General features: G+C 39.7%; 1 protein-coding gene across 3 annotated transcripts in view; it reads right to left on the reverse strand.

Annotated features, from left to right (window-relative positions):
* Positions 1-1,607: 1,607 nt before the first annotated feature.
* NR3C2 (nuclear receptor subfamily 3 group C member 2) overlaps positions 1,608-18,787 on the reverse strand; it is a 208,972-nt gene continuing 191,792 nt past the window's right edge. For all 3 annotated transcript variants that reach the window (XM_054989700.1, XM_054989701.1, XM_054989699.1), the window contains 2 exons: positions 13,752-13,909; positions 1,608-4,722 (listed from right to left, as the gene is read on the reverse strand). In XM_054989700.1, coding sequence (XP_054845675.1) covers positions 4,567-4,722; positions 13,752-13,909 — 314 coding nt within the window. In that variant the 3' untranslated portion in view covers positions 1,608-4,566. The remainder of the gene's footprint in view (positions 4,723-13,751; positions 13,910-18,787) is intronic.

An 18,787-nucleotide genomic window follows, 5' to 3' on the forward strand; every position in this document is an offset into this window, starting at 1 on the left:
TAGGAGCACGGAAAGCTTCAGTTTGGATTTTTGACAATGCTTTGGGATGGGGGGGGGCGGTTTGCAACACTTTTGATCCACAGTGCACTCGGCGATGTTCGTAATGCCTTCTTTCCATTTCCATTAAGGTCTACATAAGTATTGCTCCGCATTGTTGGTGTATTATGCTAGGTAACCCTACAGTGTTCATCTGCTTTTGTGCCATAAATGATTCCTGCCCTTTAACTCCACAGTGAGAAATGTGTCATTTTCTGCATGGAAAGCTTGTCAGAGCAAGTTATCTTGGGAAGCACAAGCCATCTGGTGCTAAACTAAAGCTGCAATCCTCAGCATTACTTTCTTTGATATATCCCATAGAAATCAATGGTATTTACTCCCAAGTAAATGTTAGAATTGGTTGGCAAGCAACTCACAAAGGATTGAGGCGACATTTTCCTTAATTCCATATTGCAAGAAAGTGCCCTGCATAGTAGAAACTAGCTGCAGTAACTTGTGAATTGACCTACTTATTGCAAAGACTGAAATTTAGAAATTATATGAAATTACATGAATATATACCAGTTAGCATAAAACTAGCTCATGTATTGAATTGATTTCACTCAGAGGCTTCTTTCCAAAGAAACAGATGGATCAGCAAATTGTTGAGATCAAAGTGCAAAGTATACCTAGAATCACACCATTTTAATTCATGTATATTTGTACAACTTATAAAAATTATGTTCTTAAAGACATTAACATAAAGGCCAAACAGTAATTTTCTATTTATTCAAAAAGTTTAAACATACAGAAGCAAGCCCCTAATTATTAATGCATCATTATGCATAGATTTTGCTGTTTTACACCATAGTGCTGGCTGCTTTTTATTTTTCATCCAGTAATATATAATTAGTACACAACCCCCCCTCCCCCCCGGAACTCCTTCTGCACAAGCCCATCTGTGTGCTGAGTTCCCAGTGGCCTGTGCTCTTCAACGCCATGAACTCTGAAACATTATTCCGAGCATTCTGGCACTGTAACTGCTGCCTATCAGGTGGTTCACCTGTCAGATAAAATTGCACTTCTCCCATTGCTCTCCATTCCCCTCACATTCTCTCTCTTGCTTTCTTAAAGTCACATCTTTAATAGACAATTAAAAGTGCATTAAATGTAGAATGGTTTAAATTCAAAGGTTTTAAAAAGTCAGTGAAAATACCACCCTGTGAATTAGATTTTTGCATTATTGATTATAAAGTATATTTTATTAAGATTTTGATATTGCAAGCTTTTAGTCCTTTTTGTTTTGTTCTGTGCAACAAAAGGGTTACACACTGCAATGCAATATTATTCTTGAGATACCCACTGCAGCAAATTAAAACTATTTTACATTTTTACTTATGAATACAATGTTCTTGCTGTATATCTTCAGTCATTGCCACAAAATCATTACACTCAATCAACACAATTTACTATTTTAAAAAAATGACATTTTGAAGTTTAGTTTATCTTATTTTGCAGGAGACAGATTCCTATTTCATTCTAAGTACAACGTACTCCTGATATTTTCCATTTTTTATTTAAATGTTGTTTTAATGATTTTCTAAGCAATAATCAATGGTTTCATAAACAGGTGATTAAAGTAAAGGATTTATTATAATCTGTTTACAATTGTTTGCAAAGACAGACATGTTTTTTGCATAAAGATATAAATTGTTTTTAAAACTAATTTAGTGTTTTAATTATATGACATTTCTGTGAATTATGAATTGTACCAAACCAAGATTAAATGCAAAAGGTACAAAAATAAGAGCAAACAGACAACAATGTGAATTGGGACAAACATCTAATAGTGGATTTTTAAAAAAAGAATATGGCTTTTAGTATTTTAATCAGGCAAAGTTACTTAAAAGATAGAAAATATTCAGTAACTTTGTTAATAAAAAAGCAGCAACAGACTGCATTCATCACAAACCTGGATAATCCAAAATTCCAATTTCAGTGTGGTTTTTAAAATGTAAATGAAAGGGAGATTTGCAAGAATTATAAACATCCAGTTTGCATGCTGTGTGTTTTAATCACTTTAGAAGTGTGGCTTTCATATTGCTGTGCAGATCAAAGGAGCTGATTGTGAATTAGCGTTCTAAAACTGTAAATAACATGTGCATGTTTCATTTGATGTATTGATCCTTTCCCAATATAGCCTTACGCAGATTTCCCATTCAGTAAGCCATGCAATTCAAAAAAGAAAAAAATGGTGAAGTTTACATCTTCCTTCTTAGATGCAAAACCATTTTACTTTTCTGAATCGGATTCTGGGGAACTGAAGATGGAATCCAGTCAATCACACTACTACTTTGTGAGCCTAGGAGACTTTGGGCTTCTATATTTTGAAAAGTGGCTCCCCATCCTGTATGGCAAATCACTTTGGAAAGGGCAGGTATTTTAAAAGCCGCTTGTTGTGATACATGCTGAGGATCTGTTCTTCAATGGAAAAAACAAGTTAGGCTTTGAGCATATCAAAGGATGTTCTTGAGATCTCAATTTTAGTTAGGACTCAAACCTAAACCTCTGTCTTGACATATGTTCATAGAACTATAACTGATTATTTCCCTTTAATAATTGTATTAGTTGATCAATAATCATTGGAAAAGTATTTGTGGTTTATGTTCCAATGGATAAAACATTCCTAAAATATAATGATAATTCCGTCTCAAAAGACCAATCTTTATAATCTCAGCCCATAAAATTTTTTATAAAAATATCCAAATCAGTAGGATTTGCAAGGGGGGGGGGATGTCAATGTTTGTTAGTTCTGTTTTTAGGGCTAACTTGTAAAAGTGTTTAAAAAATTAATGTTACTTGACTATATGCAAGTAAACGGTACTAAAATCAGTGGGATATAAATGCAAATAAACTGATTTTGTATCTAGGTATAAACCCTGTTCAAATCTTGTACTATCAAGCATGTAAATCCAAATCTACCCAGAACATGTGATAAAATATTATCTTCCAGAAGAGCATAATGTTCATATTAGGATTTATCAGCTAAATGTTTGTAATTTACATATATTCCAGATTGAAAACAGAAAACAAGGGATGGCATTTAAATATATATTTACCTTTATCTCTTTGGCCACAATCTAGCATAGTGTTAGGTGCCAAAAAAATTCCCACTGAAATCAATGGGCTAAATTTGCCTGTGCAGTGTCAGAGCAGCAGGCATAACCTCACTTCATTCTGGAACTGACAAGTCTTTGAGGAGACTCTGGATGCAGCCCATCAAGAAGCTGTCTTGCACAAGCCTCCTTAAAATGACTGAAGGGCTGCACTCTTATACAGCCGTGTTCAAATCAACGGGCCTGGCGCAGGACATTTTCTTGAAGTATTGTGCCCTTTGGAGTTTATCTTGGTAGATGAAATGTGCATTTATCTGCAAAGCTAGCTAGAGGCACAAAGCAAAACTTAGCGTGCTCAAGCTGTGGAAAAGTGGCAGACAAATGCTGAGGAAAAGGGAGGTACATGGGTGAAAACATATAGCAAAGAATGCGAAACAGAACTGAAAATGGTTATGGGTGGTTATTTACAACAGACACTGTCAGATGGTAAATTAGATATGATGCTAAAAGGCACAGCTTTCCCTTTCTTAAATACACTGTAAACGGTTCATTATGCATGCAGAACAATTCACTTTACAAAAAAAATTACCTTGTGTTTAGACAAAAAGAGTAATTAAATAGTCTCCAGCAAAATAGAATTCTTCCAAAAATACTTTCCCATTCATCCTATTAACCATTAAAGATTTTTAGGTCTCATTTACAAAAGTTCCTTATACCATTTTTTTCAGGTCCTTCAATTTATACATACAGCAATGTACAGTACAGCAAAAGACTGCGAAAAATTATTGGTAAAGCCAGCACAATAGATACCATAAACTGAAACAGAGGCATTTGTTTTAACATCTTATCCTTTCAAGTTAAATAATAAGTGAACACTTAACACAGTGTAGATCATCTTATGATGGATAATATGGGATAACAAATGCCGCAGATGGAGATACCAAGATTATTCCACACCAAATGCTTCATTATTTATTTTACACATCCAGGGTTTTTTGTGTGTCTGTGTGTGTGTATATAGTACAATAATTAATGCCCCATATTGACTGTTTTATGTGCAAACCAATGGTAAGCTTTTAAAAGTTCGTCTTAGTCCTTGAACCCTTTTGAAACAAGCAAACGATATCAGAAACTACATGGCATATTTAAAATGTTCATCTCTTAAAATATCAAAATCAAAGAGTTATTTGACTAGATATGGCTTTTCATCCAGAGGAACAGGAACATATTTTTTTCCTAAATGTTGGTGTATTGGGAGTACAGTGATGGTTCTTTAACCATCTCGACTTTGTTTTTGTTAAGTTCTCACAAACTTCTTCCCAGCCTCCAAACCCTTCCTATGGTTTTTAGACTAGTCAGACTTTTGAACAATTTTTGTATAGCATATTTTAAATGTGGTTTCTTGGGTCCTTCATGGGTGTAGAATAGCACAGGGAAACTTAAGGCAAAGTTTTTTTTTCCATTAAGACATCTGTCACTTCCTGTGGAAGTAAAGGGGCTTGGCATTTCCAGATTCCACCTTGGGCAACTGGTCACTGATGATTTCTACCAGCATGGCAGGAAACTCCACTTTCAGAGCTTGGGACTCTCGGAAGGTGTAGAAACAGAATTCCAACAAATCACTAACAAGCTGAAAAGGAATGGGAGAAAAAGTCAGGTAATGAGACCATAAAGATGGGTGTGGAAAGATTTTATATAATACAAATACACATTATAATATACGTAGTCCCTTAAGGCTGAACCAGACATGATCCAGGATATCAATAAGCTAATTTCCTGGAAATTTTAATTTAAAGGCTGCCATGGGGGAGTTTTCCATATTCCAAATCTGTAATTAGTTAAGAAAAAATACAGTCACTTTTATTTTACCCCTCATGGAGCTAATAGCAGCTTGTGAAAGAAGCAATAACACTGGGAAAAGGGTTAGACTATCTTCTCCCAATGTTCTGTCTACAATCCAAATAAAATAGAACTCCTACTATAATTAAAATTCTGTTGGCTTTCTAATTTTTGAAGGGTTACAACTTACTAATTCTACAAACTTCTAGCCACAGTACTCCTTTTTGTTCTATTGTATTTCCAATGCCCATTGGACCAATAAGCCTGTACTTAATTGTCCTAAAACTAGTATTTATTAGACTACTTGCAGCATGGTGTCTGTATCTATAAAATAATTTGTTTTTATCCATCCCCTATTTTTTGCAAAATAAATCTCCATAAACAGCTTCTCTCTGCTCGTTTTCTGATTGCATATAAAACAAATCCAGAAAGTAACAGAGATTCTAAGTAAAATGGCTCTCCTGCAAAGTTTTCTAATTGTTCTCATCACTTTTCTACCACCTGTATTGGAGAAAGGGGGGGGGGGGTTAACAAAAAAAATCTAAGGCTTCATTCATAGCTGCCACCTTTGACTTAAAAAAAATAACTTATAAAATCCTCCACTACTGAATGTCATGTTGCAGACGTAAAGAAAAAATAATGGCTCACCACAACTGAGTTATTTATAATAGAGAGACATCAGTGTATCAGTAAAGCTATGAGTAATAAAATGGAATTTTCACATTTTGATCAGAAAAAACCTTCCAGCGAAACAACGGTATCATACAGTTTATGGTCACTACCAAACACTATCAAATAAGGTCATCATAAGTCTAGAGTGAAGGAGCAATATCACTGCTGGTGTAGTGTCTTGATTTTTAAACCGTACAGACTTTTGGATTGCTTGAATGGCTGGAAAATGCTCCCTCCAAATGAACAATAAATATTCTTATAATTTCTTTGAATTCTTCTGAAATATCAGACATGCATCATGTTATCCATGAATACAAGTCTGGAGGAGTAATATATCCTTAAGTGTGCATTCCTTTCTAAAACAAACACACGGAAATATCAAAAGGAAAAGAAAATGACTAAAGACATGCAGTGATCACATATTTCCCCAACCCAAAGGAACTTGTGTTGAAAAGGAGCATCTCTGCCATGGAACTCTTAAAGGTTGGGGCAGGAAGGGCTGCTGAGTAGAGCACATGCCCCATGGTATATAAAGCCAAGACATGTACATCATTAGTTGCATTTTCTCAGAGTTGGTGCTCAGTTCTTTAATATTTATCTTAAACATTTCAACTGCATTTTTTAATTAAAAAAACGATCAGAAACTGAAACTCTTCCCATGGTAAATAGATGTAAACCAAAGCTGGATGGAAGCCGACTAGCTCTATTTTATGCAACTTTCAGGCAAGCTAAAGCTTATCAACAGACAGTGTGGCAGCTGCACTGACAATTAAAGGGTGCCACACAAGATGGTAAGAAGTACCTGTCATCAGGTGTGCTTACAGGCTGTTGTGCTGTTTTTTTACTTTACCCTCATAGGGGATTTTTCCTTTTTATATTTTTCCCCTGCAGAAATGGAATAGATTTACATTCTACTTTTGCTTGACATCTCCCTGAATGATCAGCCTGATTCTCAGTAGGGCTTCCTCTTCCTGCTGCTCCTGAATGAGATCTTTTGAAAAGAGGCAAGTCAGAATGCAACCCAGGGTCAAAATTGCAAAGACAAAAAGGTCTACCATTTCAAATGGCATATAAGAATGTCTGCAATCCAGAAGGCCACAACAAAGGGCCAGCCATGCACCAGCCAACCTCTGGAAGCCTGGAAGGCATGAATTTTCACTTTCCATAACGAACAGGGGAGAAAGCCCTGGCTGTGTCCCTGACTTGTGCATAGAAACGTAGTATTTGGAATGTATTACAGTACTGTTGCGTGTAGTACATGTACACGTTTTCTGTAATGCACTCACCTTTAGTATGTTCCCCCTCTTTTTCCCCACCTTTTTGTGTTTTACTGGCAGGGGGTGGTTGCAAGGCCGCTGTCTAGGGGTGGTGTCAATGAGAATTCTGCTGTTTTGTTGATGTTTGTAAATGCAAATTATGTTTTTTTTGTTGTAACCCGCCTTGAACCCACTTGTGGTGAGAGGCGGGATAGAAGTCCAACCGTCCAACCAACCAACCAACCAACCAACCAACCAACCAACCAACCAACCAACCAACCAACCAACCAACCAACCAACCAATCAATATTTTTAAAAAGTTTTTGATTCTTCAGAGAAAGCAAAGACTGTATTAAGCCAACGCTGTCTGAAGTCACTTTAATTTTTATTTTAAATGCCAAATACATGTGTTTTGTTACTACATTCTGTTAGGGTTGATTGGGGCAGACTTCAGTCCACATATTCTGTCCTGTGTCAAGTAGGGTTGTCAGGTCCCCTTAGCCTCTCAGCAGGAGGGGGAAAACTGGCACTCACCTTTTTCAACGTCCTCATGCGCACGCACGTTCTCAGGATGACACAACATCACTTCAAGGAGATGATATCATTGCACAGGCCGGGAGTGCTCCTGAGCTTTGCAGCGGGCTAATTTGGGCCTCAAACAGGCCCGATTCAGGGCCCAAATTGGCCTACTGAAAAGCGCAGGAGCACTCCCGGGGTGACATGATGATGCTACTCCTGGGAGTGATGTTAAACCACCCCAGGAGCATGCCTAGGGGGGGCCTATACACCTGCCTTCCCCCCCCCCAGCTAGGTGAGTGGTGGCAGGGGGCAAAGTAGGGTTGCCAGGCCCACTCAATCTCCCAGCGGGAGATTGGGGCCTTGCTCTTACCTGGGGGGGGGGGGTGCACGTGCACGCTCCTGCATGCGTGATGACGTCATTTCTGTGAAGTGATGTCATCATGCAGCCCCTGGATTATGCCGATGGGGGCTGCTGCGGAGTGCAGGAATGCTCCTGCACTTTGCAGCAGCCCAAAACGGGTCTGATCCGTGCCAAAACGGGCGCAAATTGGGCCCGTTTTGGCACGGATTGGGCCCGTTTTGGGCTCCTTTGGAGCGAAGGAGCGTTCCTGTGCTCCGCAGGGGCCCACAATGGGCCCGATCCGCACCAAAACGGGGCTGATCTGTGCCTATTTTGGCACGGATTGAGCCCGTTTTGACACGGATCGGGCCCATTTGGGGCCCCTGTGGAGCGCAAGAGCGTTCCTGCGCTCCACAGGGGCCCCACTCCAGGCCTGATCCTGGTGGCTGCTGTGCGCAGGGGCGTGCATTACCGCAGGGGGGCGTGCATGGAAGGTGCGCCCCCCCGCTGGCCAGGTAAGTAGGGGCAGGGGTGGGAGCGGGGGAGCGGGGGATCCCCCACCTCCACCGGGGGTCTGGCAGCCCTAGGGCAAAGTGTGAGAGCAGAGGATCCCCGCCCCCACCGGGGGACCTGGGATCCCTAATGTCAAGACACAAATATTCAAATGACCAAATCAAGTACTATTCCATGGGAATAACAGTCCTATACCAAACATGTTTTAAAGATGTATCTCTTAGGATGCATTTTGTATCAAGACACTGTACACACTAAATAAAATGTAATTGGAAAGAAAAAAACAGGATAATGTTCTGGAGAGATGATGCCATGAAGGGCATCTGTGGCCGGAAGAGCTACTTAAATTGGAGGAAGGTTGCAAGGCTGCTGAGGCTGGAGGAAAGCTTCAAACTGTGCTTACTGGAATGGTAAAATACAGGCTAACGTTTATGAATTTTTTGAGGTTCTTGTCCAAATGTAGAATACTCATTTAATAAAGTACTAAATACAGATTTGCCACCGATGCAAGTCTTTATTACCGTGTTCCCTTCCACAAGATTTTTTTTTTGAAAGACAGCATAACACCTCACCTTGGACTATAGGAAGATGAGCCATAAGGCCAAGTGTTTTTTTTTAATGCTGATTGATATAGTTTATTAGCTGCCAAGCATCCTGAGGACCATTGTCCCAGATGTTTACTCAACTGGGTTTTTTGGGGATTAAGCCCAAATGCACGATGACTCATACTTGAAAACACAGTTCAATCAACAACATACAGGAAATTAAAAAACGACATCTAATACTCATTATGTAATTCATGCTATATCCCATGTTGACACTGTAAGGACATGAGGGCGGGCTCTCCACTGAGATTTCCCCATTCAGGTGGGCTATAAAACAGAATGTGGGTTATTTGAAGTCCTGAGATGGGATTAGAGATAAAGGCTGCTGATGACCTTTTAAAAAGCAGGAAATGTTGTTTGCTGAACTGACTATGAAGACAGGTTTTTAAATCTAGTCATCCAACATCAAATATAGGTAATGTTAAAATTTAAAGTCCAAGCAGTTTACATGACCAGTTATAATAATTCCTTCTTAAATCAGCTGTCTGAACTACTGACTGTTGTTAAAACTTACAGCCCAGACGACATGAAGACACAACACAAGGCCATCAGGCAAGAGTAGAGAGAGGGTGATGTTTGGCATAAATAAATGTAATCTCGAGAAAAGGAATACAAAGGACATGATCCAGGCCCAGGAAGCACATGGGGCGAGGCCTCCTCAGAAGTATTCCATACCTCCCAGAATTGCCTTTTGTATGGAGCTATAATGGGAAATGTGCAACCAATTTTTGTCCAGATTGCTGGGGAAGAAATAGAGGAAGCAGCTCTGGGACTGACTTGGTTAAACTCTTCCTGATCAAATTCATTCTCTTTTGCTCCATCGTGTAACTTTTTCTTCCTGGGCCCTTTGCTTCTTTCTTGCTTCTCCTCTTAAATGTCCAGAGTGATAAATTGGGCAGAAACCTGAATGAGATTTATAGGAGCTGCTTCCTCTGCCTGAATCTTGGAAAAATGCTCATTTAGGGTAGGAATGCATTTAAGGCATGTAGGTAAAAATGAGTAATTTGGCATGATTTGTCTATTTAAAGATAATAGAATATAACATTTCCTATTGATTTTTACTAGGAGCCCTGTGGCACAGAATGGTAAGCTGCAGTACTGCAGCCCAAGCTCTTCTCATGACCTGAGTTCGATCCCGGCGGAAGCCAGGTTCAGGCAGCCGGCTCAAGGTTGACTTCCAAGGTCGGTAAAATGAGTACCCAGTTTCCTGGGGTAAAGTGTAGATGACTGGGGAAGGCAATGGCAAACCACCCCGTAACAAAAGTCTGCCAAGAAAATGTCATGATGTGACGTCCCCCCATGGGTAAGTAATGACTCGGTGCTTGCACCTTTACCTGTTGATTTTTAGTAATCTCCAAGGTCATCAAATAACAACAGCTTACCAGGCTTTAAATTGCTGGTTTTGTGGTTTGCATTGTACAAATCCATCTAATATCCATGGACAGCAATTATTGAAAATACAAGAAAGAAGTCTTAAATGTTACTGTCAGCAACCTAGCAAGCCTTCCAGCAAGCCAACCTAGCCTGAAAAGGAATTTCTGCAATTGCTGAATATGTTATCATATGATGATAGTATCTGTTATCGGCATCTGATCTAATTTAAGAGGCAGAAATGGGCTCTGTGCAGTACCATTAAATTTAGTGCATGTTTAAAGTACACTATGCTTTTAATAACACTTTAGGTTCATAACTTTTAATATAATAATTGGTGCCTAATAAATTTGATTTTTATGAGATGAACATTGCTTTGCAAGAGATGTTTCCAGTCTCACACAGGAGGCTATTTTTTCTTCAAAACTATTGTTTTATTCATATGCAAGTTCCTACAGATTTAATCAATGAAACTGTAATGATTGTGTCTGGAAGGGGGACCAACAGCCCATGGGGAGGGGAGCAGGGGGGAGGAGCACGACACAAACGCACTGTGCCAAGCAGTACCAAGTCACAAATTTATTGCGTATAGGTTCCTTAGGTCTTGGCACAGTAGAGAGCACCTGAATGCCTGGTATTCTGCTGCCTCTTCCTTTTCAATGTTTGCTGCGGACCAGACGGAAAACCTGCAGCCCTCCAGTTCTAACCCTACCCCCTCCCAGTGAGACGTCTGGCTCAAGGAAGAAGGGCTGCAGGAGGCTGCTTGAGGGCCACCTGGCTGACAGGACAGTCAATCCTGAGCCTAAATGCCCAGAGTCATCCTCTTCCCCTACTGCACAGACATAAATAAGGCTCCAGCTTAATGCCGGGAGCTAGAATTAGGAGTGGAATAGGATCTCACTAGTGCTTGTGACTATGTACCATGCTCAACTAGTAATTCTCTTTATTTACGCTGTTGGGAATTTGCTTTCAGTCAATAAAAACAAGTGATCCCAAAACTTGTTAAGGCAAAGCTTTTGGATTTAAAACAATTTAAAAACCACACCTAGGTCTTTTGTGCCTGCAAAAGGTATTTAATATTGGTTTTGTGCCAGTCACTGCCCCAACACAGCCTCCTCCTCCCCCTCCTCCTCCCCCCTCAAACTGTTAAGCTGGGACTGCAGGAAGGAACTCCTACTGCAAATGGGAGGTCAGTCCCACTGACTTCAGTGGGCCTAAATAAGCTCAAATCTGGCTTAATCAGCACTGTGACCTCTGCATGTCTGAATTCAAGCTGCTCAATAATTGCTTGGTTTTGTTTTGTTTTTGGTGCACAGGGATCTGTAAATAAAGTTGCTGATGTTTTTGAATACTTATTTGCCTACCTGTTCCTTCAGGGAATATTTTCCTGCTCTCGGCATTTTTCTTTCAGCACATATGTTCGCCATGTGGTGGAAGTCCAGATAAAACCACTGAGCAACGTAAAATGTTTCCCTTACCGTACTTAGTACTGTGTAATTTTATTACCCATGACTATTCTAGACAACAAATGTGGAAGGAAACTACCGGTGCTGTGTAGCATTCTGTCCTCAAATGTGCTGCAAGATACTAAGCCAAAACATTTAAGGAAAATGAGGCACTGTGGTAGTCTTTCCAGCAGTCTTTATTATTCATAGTATTTGATGTACCTAGGAGGCCTTTACCACTTTACCTTTCTCCCTGTACACATGGAAATTTTGTTTTCAAATCAAGTCACCTTCCATATAGATCCTGGGATGGTACAGCCTCCATTAATGGACTCTGTAACAAGCTTGAATAAGCTCCCCCTTTAGCCCACTTCTTAAATGTCACCATCTGCATGTGTGTGGCTATTCATAATGTAACGGGGGGGGGGGGGGTTCCACATGGAAAGCAGTTCATGCTAGTGACCAACAACAAATTTCAGGAACATTTCAATCAAGCCAGTGCAATGATAGCTTTTGCTAGTGCATTGCTAAAATTTGTCCAATTACAGATGGAAAATGCAATTAATTCAGACTCTTAAAATGTATCTCACTATATTACTTGCCTCTGCATCTCAAAATCTGTGAGAGACTGAGGGCTGCTGTTAAACAACCCAGTTAACCTGAAATATCTGAACTAATGATAACTTAGATTCACCAGCTTCAACAGAATTCTACAGACTTCACTCCAAATACTTCAACTAATCTTGTCTGTAGATAAAGTTGGTGATAAGCAGAAAAAAATATTTATTTCATGCTCACGCACTCCAAAAGCAAAAGCTAGTCTCTAAAGAATGAGCTGTTACTGTGGTACTAATAATACTCTGACTCCCACCAAGATGTTTCAGTGTTTTAATTAACAGCACATTACTTGACAAATAATTCCATATGTATGTTCAGTAAACAGACCTCAGGCTTTCATACGGATGTGACCTGAAATGCACCATACTGTACTGCATCTTCACCAATAAGCCAGTCAAGTACAAAGAGGCACATTTATACGCAGCCTCTCACATACTGAGGCCAAAGATTCTACGCACAGCATGAGTTTCAAAAGTGTATTTCCCAGCTACATCATAAGAATGGAATACAGGAGTTTGCTTGCTTTTGCTATACAATTTAACAGCTTTTAAAAAGCTTAACTGTAAGCTGTTCTCTTATAAGTAGTGGTTCCACAAAATAGATGCTATAAAAAATCCAAAATCTCCCTGGAAAACAAGTTGGGAATTATGTCAAAAATACATCTAAATTACCAAATTTCACTTATAATTGACTCATTCTGGTTCAAAGCAATTTGCTATGTCTTTGAAAGACTGGAAATAAAATTCACAAATCAACCTTTTCCAACAGTTCCACTGGCATCAATAAGACTACTCAGGATACAGGGCACAGAGAATTACAAATAGCATTATTATGAATTTACCAATAACAGCCGAAAACTTAGTTGTGCCTACGAATGCATAACTAAGTTTTCAGCTGTTATTTGTGAATCCAGTTCCTTCTTTTCTGTTGATAATATTTTAAAAAACAAAATGAGAACCAGGGCGGTATAGTAGTAAAGAATGTTAAACTAGGATCTGGAAGATCCAGGGTGGAATCCTCACTCTGCCATGAAAGTTCTGCTGGGTGACATGAGCTAGTCATATGCTCATAGCCTAACCTGCCTCACAGAGTTGTTGTGAGGATAAAATGCAGGGGATAAGAATGAAGCAAACTGTATTTCCTATGTGCAAACTATATGGTTTCTGTTATTGGCTACCACAGAGTTTTCTTGGCTTGCAGCACAGGGAAACTAGACATGGGGTTACTCTGTTCAGAAGCACCCCTCGATCAGTGTTGCATGTATAGTTGTATATACCCTGGAAATCTAGTTGGTCTTTAAGGTGCTATTGAACTCAACTCTTGTTCTTCTACTGCAGACCAACATGGCTACCCACCTGAAACTCTCTCGTTCCACTGTCATTGTCCCAGGCTTGCTCATGAAAACAGGCACTGTCTCACATTCTGTGTTAATACAATATCCTCATACCAATGTACTTCAGTCATAGAAGCTGATTACTTACATCATGAATGGAGTCGAGGAGTTTTGTCAGTTGGTAAAAGCGCTGCCAGCTTTGCCCAGAACTGTTGGGATGTTTAGTTACCATCTTCCTCAGTTCTTTAATATAATTTGCCCTCATTTCTTCAAATGCAGCTTGGCTTTTGAGGCCATCCTTGGGAACTATAGTTGAAAGAATACAAACATATTTTACTGAACCAGAGGTAAGAGAAGGGCAATTTGTTACCATTAATCGCTTTAGTACAACATTGTGGATAATGTGCTGTCCATATTCTTGCATGTTTGGCAACAGCATAAATCTCTGGAGGTTTAGCAGGAATCCTTTGGAGGTGAATGCACACGAAAAGGCCCAGCATGGGTAAGAGGTGGAAGTTTCTTCAAAACGACAAAACAACTCATTAAACTTCCACTCTGGCAGTACTGACTCTTAAATGTTGTGGCAAAAAGGTACAACAGTCATAATTCAAGATTAATTTAAATTGTATTTTTGAAAAAAAAATGCTACTTCTGTTGTCAAAAATGTTTTTAAACTGGCATGTATTTTTAAGCAATCATGTTACAGTTCAAATATAAGATGCGTAATAAAAACAATATGGAAAGCATTTTGTCCATTCAATGTTTTACCGGAAACTGCAATTTCAGTCTTTCGATGCATTCAGAAGTTTAAGGTGTCCTCTTGCTGCTCCCTCCCCTCCCCCAAATGCGGCACTCTGGCTAGCAGTCTGCAAGTATTCATTTTTATACTGTCACGTGGCATTAGCAGGTAGTTTTGACAAACAGGTGCAAATGGGAGTTTTTCTTTTAACATCAAAGTGTGTTGCCCCTCATTCTGGTTTGTAATTATAAACAATTTGCTAAACTTAACTTTCAGCTATTGTTCTTGTATTTTCATTTATTCATTACAAAGTTCTAAAAGAAGCATGTATAATGTGCACTGTAATCTCAAATGTTCAACTGTCTGTTCCGCAGGCATATAACTCTCAACCACCCTGCTTGGAATTGGACACAAGAAAACACAGAAGAGGCTGGAGAAGAGAATGAGGACAAACAATGACACCCTGAGTATATAGTGTTGCTCACAGAACCAGCACCTGCACTGTGATGCAGAGCTCTATAACAGCACTGTGAAAAACCAACATGCCCGTTATACAAGAGAACAGAAAAAAAGAATTTACAAGCAATGTGTTGGAGTTAGAGAACTTTCATATTTTCAGGTCTTCAAAAGCAAAGCAAAACTAGATACAGATTCAATACAGATTTGGTTATCACAAACAAGTTATTTGTGACAAGCATAAACATGGTTTGTTGTCTGGCTCAATTGCTTCCTCCCCCTCCCCCTTCCACTATGCACCAACAATGATTATGCAAGTATTCAGTCCAATTTATTGTGATGTCTGGATACCAAATGTCAATTTCCTTCACCAGAATTAAACCATAGTTAAGGATCCTGATTAAAGGGAAAGAACCAAACCTTAATTTGTTAAGGTATCTGCACTCAGACATCACAGCAACATGTAAGATTTTCATCTTTAGTTTTGGCAAGTGCATGAAGAGAGAGAAAGCATACAAGCCCAAACAAGAAAAAAAGTCTATGCTTGTCATGCACCACTTTGTTCCTTAACATGTGAAGAAGACCAGTTTTTCTTAGTAATATTTAATCTACTGGCATATTTTCAAGTCTAATTTAATTTCATTAATCATCAGTACAGTAACTGAAGCTGAAATCCTAAGAATGCTTGCCTCGGAATAATTTCCATTGACTTATTTCTGATCAGACTTGTTTAGGATTGCCCCTTATATGTAGAAGTTGCAAAGTAAGTAACAGGCACTGCATACAGTGCTAAATGTTTTCTTGGACTTAAGTTGATGATGAGATCTGTGAAGCACAAAAATGAACAACAGTAACATCCCACTAAAACTAGCAACCCTTGAAAACCAAATTTATCTGATGAAGGGAGCCCCGACTTTTGAAAGCTCATACCCTGGAAATCCAGTTTGTCTTTAAGGTGCTGCTGGACCAAAAGCTGGCTCTTGAAGACCAAGTAAATGCTAGAAGGTAACACTACAGAAATTCAAGGTAACACTACAGAAATGCCATTCCGGATTGCTCAAAAGATTTCTATTCCAATGGGTGATTACTTAATTGGAAAGAGGTAAGTTTCACATTAGACATGGGCACAAATTGGAATACAAAGCAAATTTCATCATGAAATGGCCGCTTTGTACGTCACAAAACTGCATTTTGTGGGGCCGCGCTTATCAAGAAGTTATCACGAAATTCACGACTTTTTGGCCTGTTTCATTAGCTTCATGATGCTATTATTGTGTGGTCTATGACCGTAATAAAGATTGACTGACATTAGCTTCATGAACGATTCATAATTGTAGACAGGCTGGCGCCGATCCATTGATTCCCTAGGTAACAATGGGCCCAGACCTTTTGTTGCCATTGGAAACCCCAATCATAGCCCACTTACCCTTGATTGGTAGCTCTCCTAGCCATCTGGAGAGCTTCCATTCTGCCCTATACTGCCAGGAGCTGGGGGTCAATCCCCTAGGCAACCAAGGAGGTAGGCCTTCTGTAGCCATGGGCACACCAATCTCACCCCTCCAAACCCTGTTAGGCAGGTCTGTCAGCCAACCACAGACCTCCTGTTCTCAGGATGAATGGCGGGATTTTGGAGAAACATCCAGCTTGTCCTCCACATCCCGAACTCTGCCTACCGTCCACCTCTCACTCCGTCTTCCCGGCCCAGCTCCACACCATCGCCGGTCCTTCATCCTCCTCTGATCCAGCAACTCCTGGTCCCTGTTTTAGTCATGCACTCTGGCAGCACTTCCCTTCCCACCCTTCCTGTTGCCCTTCCCGATCAACGTATTGCAAACTGGGAGGGTGGATGGAGGAGAGCCAGCTGAAGCCTCCCTGAGAGTTTGGCATCTCTGAGTATGAAGGGGGCCACTGAAATGCCCAGGTTCTGATGAATCACAAAACTAACAAACCATTTTGGCAAACATGTCAATTTCATGAAGTTTCATGATTCGCGATTTGTGGATCGCGATGAAACACGAAACTTTCGTTTCGGGCTTTTTCCGTTTCGTGCCCATGTCTATTTCATATTCCCTGCATTAGGCATCTTATTCATAATCTTAAAGAGTCACCACTTCTTATGTTATGATTTATTATAGCTGATGCATCAGCTACAGAAATTGCCGACATGGTTAGGGTTATTGTTGCTCTGCTATTAATAGAAATGTAATTTGAAATTCCACTGGGTTTTGATTGCAGGTCAAAATATAATGTATTGAAGAAAGAAACTTATTTGTAAAACAACATTTCAATGGTGACAGCTTTTACTACGGTGAGTTGTTTTTGTTAAGTGACACTTTTCCAGTGATAGTGGCCTCTTGTTTTACTTGACCAATGGATTTGTACATATGTTGAATGCCTGCCCCATGGATCTCTATTGCAGGGATCTTTATCTGAAATTTTAAAACCCCATACCCAAAGTTCAATCCCAGGCCAGCTGATCGACACACCTTCTTTACAAAACTGGTAAATGTCGTAAAATGTTGTCAAAATTGTGATCTCACTCATTAAAAAAAAAAAACATTGTAAGAGCAAAACTGAAATGGCAAAAGTTATTTCAAAACAGCTCAGGTTTTTAGAAGTGAACCTAAATAATTTAGCAGCAACAGACAATCAAGCTACAAACAAATAGCTGCTCTGGGAACCATTATTTGATCATCTTGGTTTGGGGGGGAAAGGCCTAATGAGTGGCAAATGGCAACTCACATATCTGAATGGGAACCTACTGGGCCAGTACTGGGTAAGAGACAGCAATGACTGTAATGGGCACCCTGAGGATAGAAACATTAAATCGCACTCCTACTGCTCTGAGGGGAGGGGCAAAGAGGGACTGGAATGCAGCCATCTCTGCCATAATTTTAAACTGCAAGCATCATGAAGGCTTGCCTGGGGCGAGGTTTTAAACCTTATATGAAGTTACATATATCATACCACTTGGCTTTTATTCAACAAACCTGCCTTTCCTAAAAGAGCCATCAGCTTGCACGTGGGTTATCTCATGCGAATTTTATTTCCAGACTCACTTCAGACTTTCTTACTAGCAAGACAAGGCTGGGGGGGGGGGGACCTTTTTTCCCAGGAGCTGGGGGAACATCAGGCTTTACTGCATGTGTTGAGGAAGGCTCTTCTTTTGTCTTCCTGGGAGCAACGTGGTTTCTTGGAAAGGTTCCAATATCTAAAACAGCAGCCATGTCCACAATAGTGAACTACCTTCCTAACAGTAGTTTAACATATGGGCTAGGACTTTCCTTCACTTCCTAGATGTCTGAATGGTTTTTCTGTGGCGAGATGTTTTCATTATGTGATTCTGGTTCCATGAAAGTAACTACTTGTTGCTTCCAATCTATTGTATCTGTATGCAATGTTCCCTCCCCCTCCATTCCTCAAACAGCAACAGTTATCTGAATCCCAAGAAGATTATACAATTGATTACTCTCTACTAAAATCATACAGACAGCATTCCAAACATCTATAAACTTCTACGTTCTAAACCATATCAATAATCCTTGCAAATAAATCTATGACATCCCCAAACAAAATGCCTTGGTCGTACACGAACATACACATCAGGACATATTTAAATGCAGAAACATTCCCATATCATGGCATTTATAGGTAATACTTTCAGTGTTTACAAACCCATCCGATTAGCATGATGAAATCAAGCTTTCTGATTTCTGCCTACCCTTGGAAGTTTTTGACGGTCCAATCAGCGTACATGCTGAATGTACAAAGCAGCCACAGGTTTCCTCTTGATAAGATTAGACATGAAGCTGTATGCGCCATTTTCATAAACATCACACCCGCATTTTCTACTATACTTAGCATAAAGTTGGCATTAAACAGAAATATTTTTGCTAGAAAATCCGATTATTATTATACTACTATCAACCAGATTTTTTTAAAAAAAATATATAAACCTACAATAATCAAAAACACAACCGAAACTTCAG

The sequence above is a fragment of the Eublepharis macularius genome, chromosome 10 (assembly GCF_028583425.1).
Source record: "Eublepharis macularius isolate TG4126 chromosome 10, MPM_Emac_v1.0, whole genome shotgun sequence".
Classification (NCBI taxonomy): Eukaryota; Metazoa; Chordata; class Lepidosauria; order Squamata; family Eublepharidae; genus Eublepharis; species Eublepharis macularius.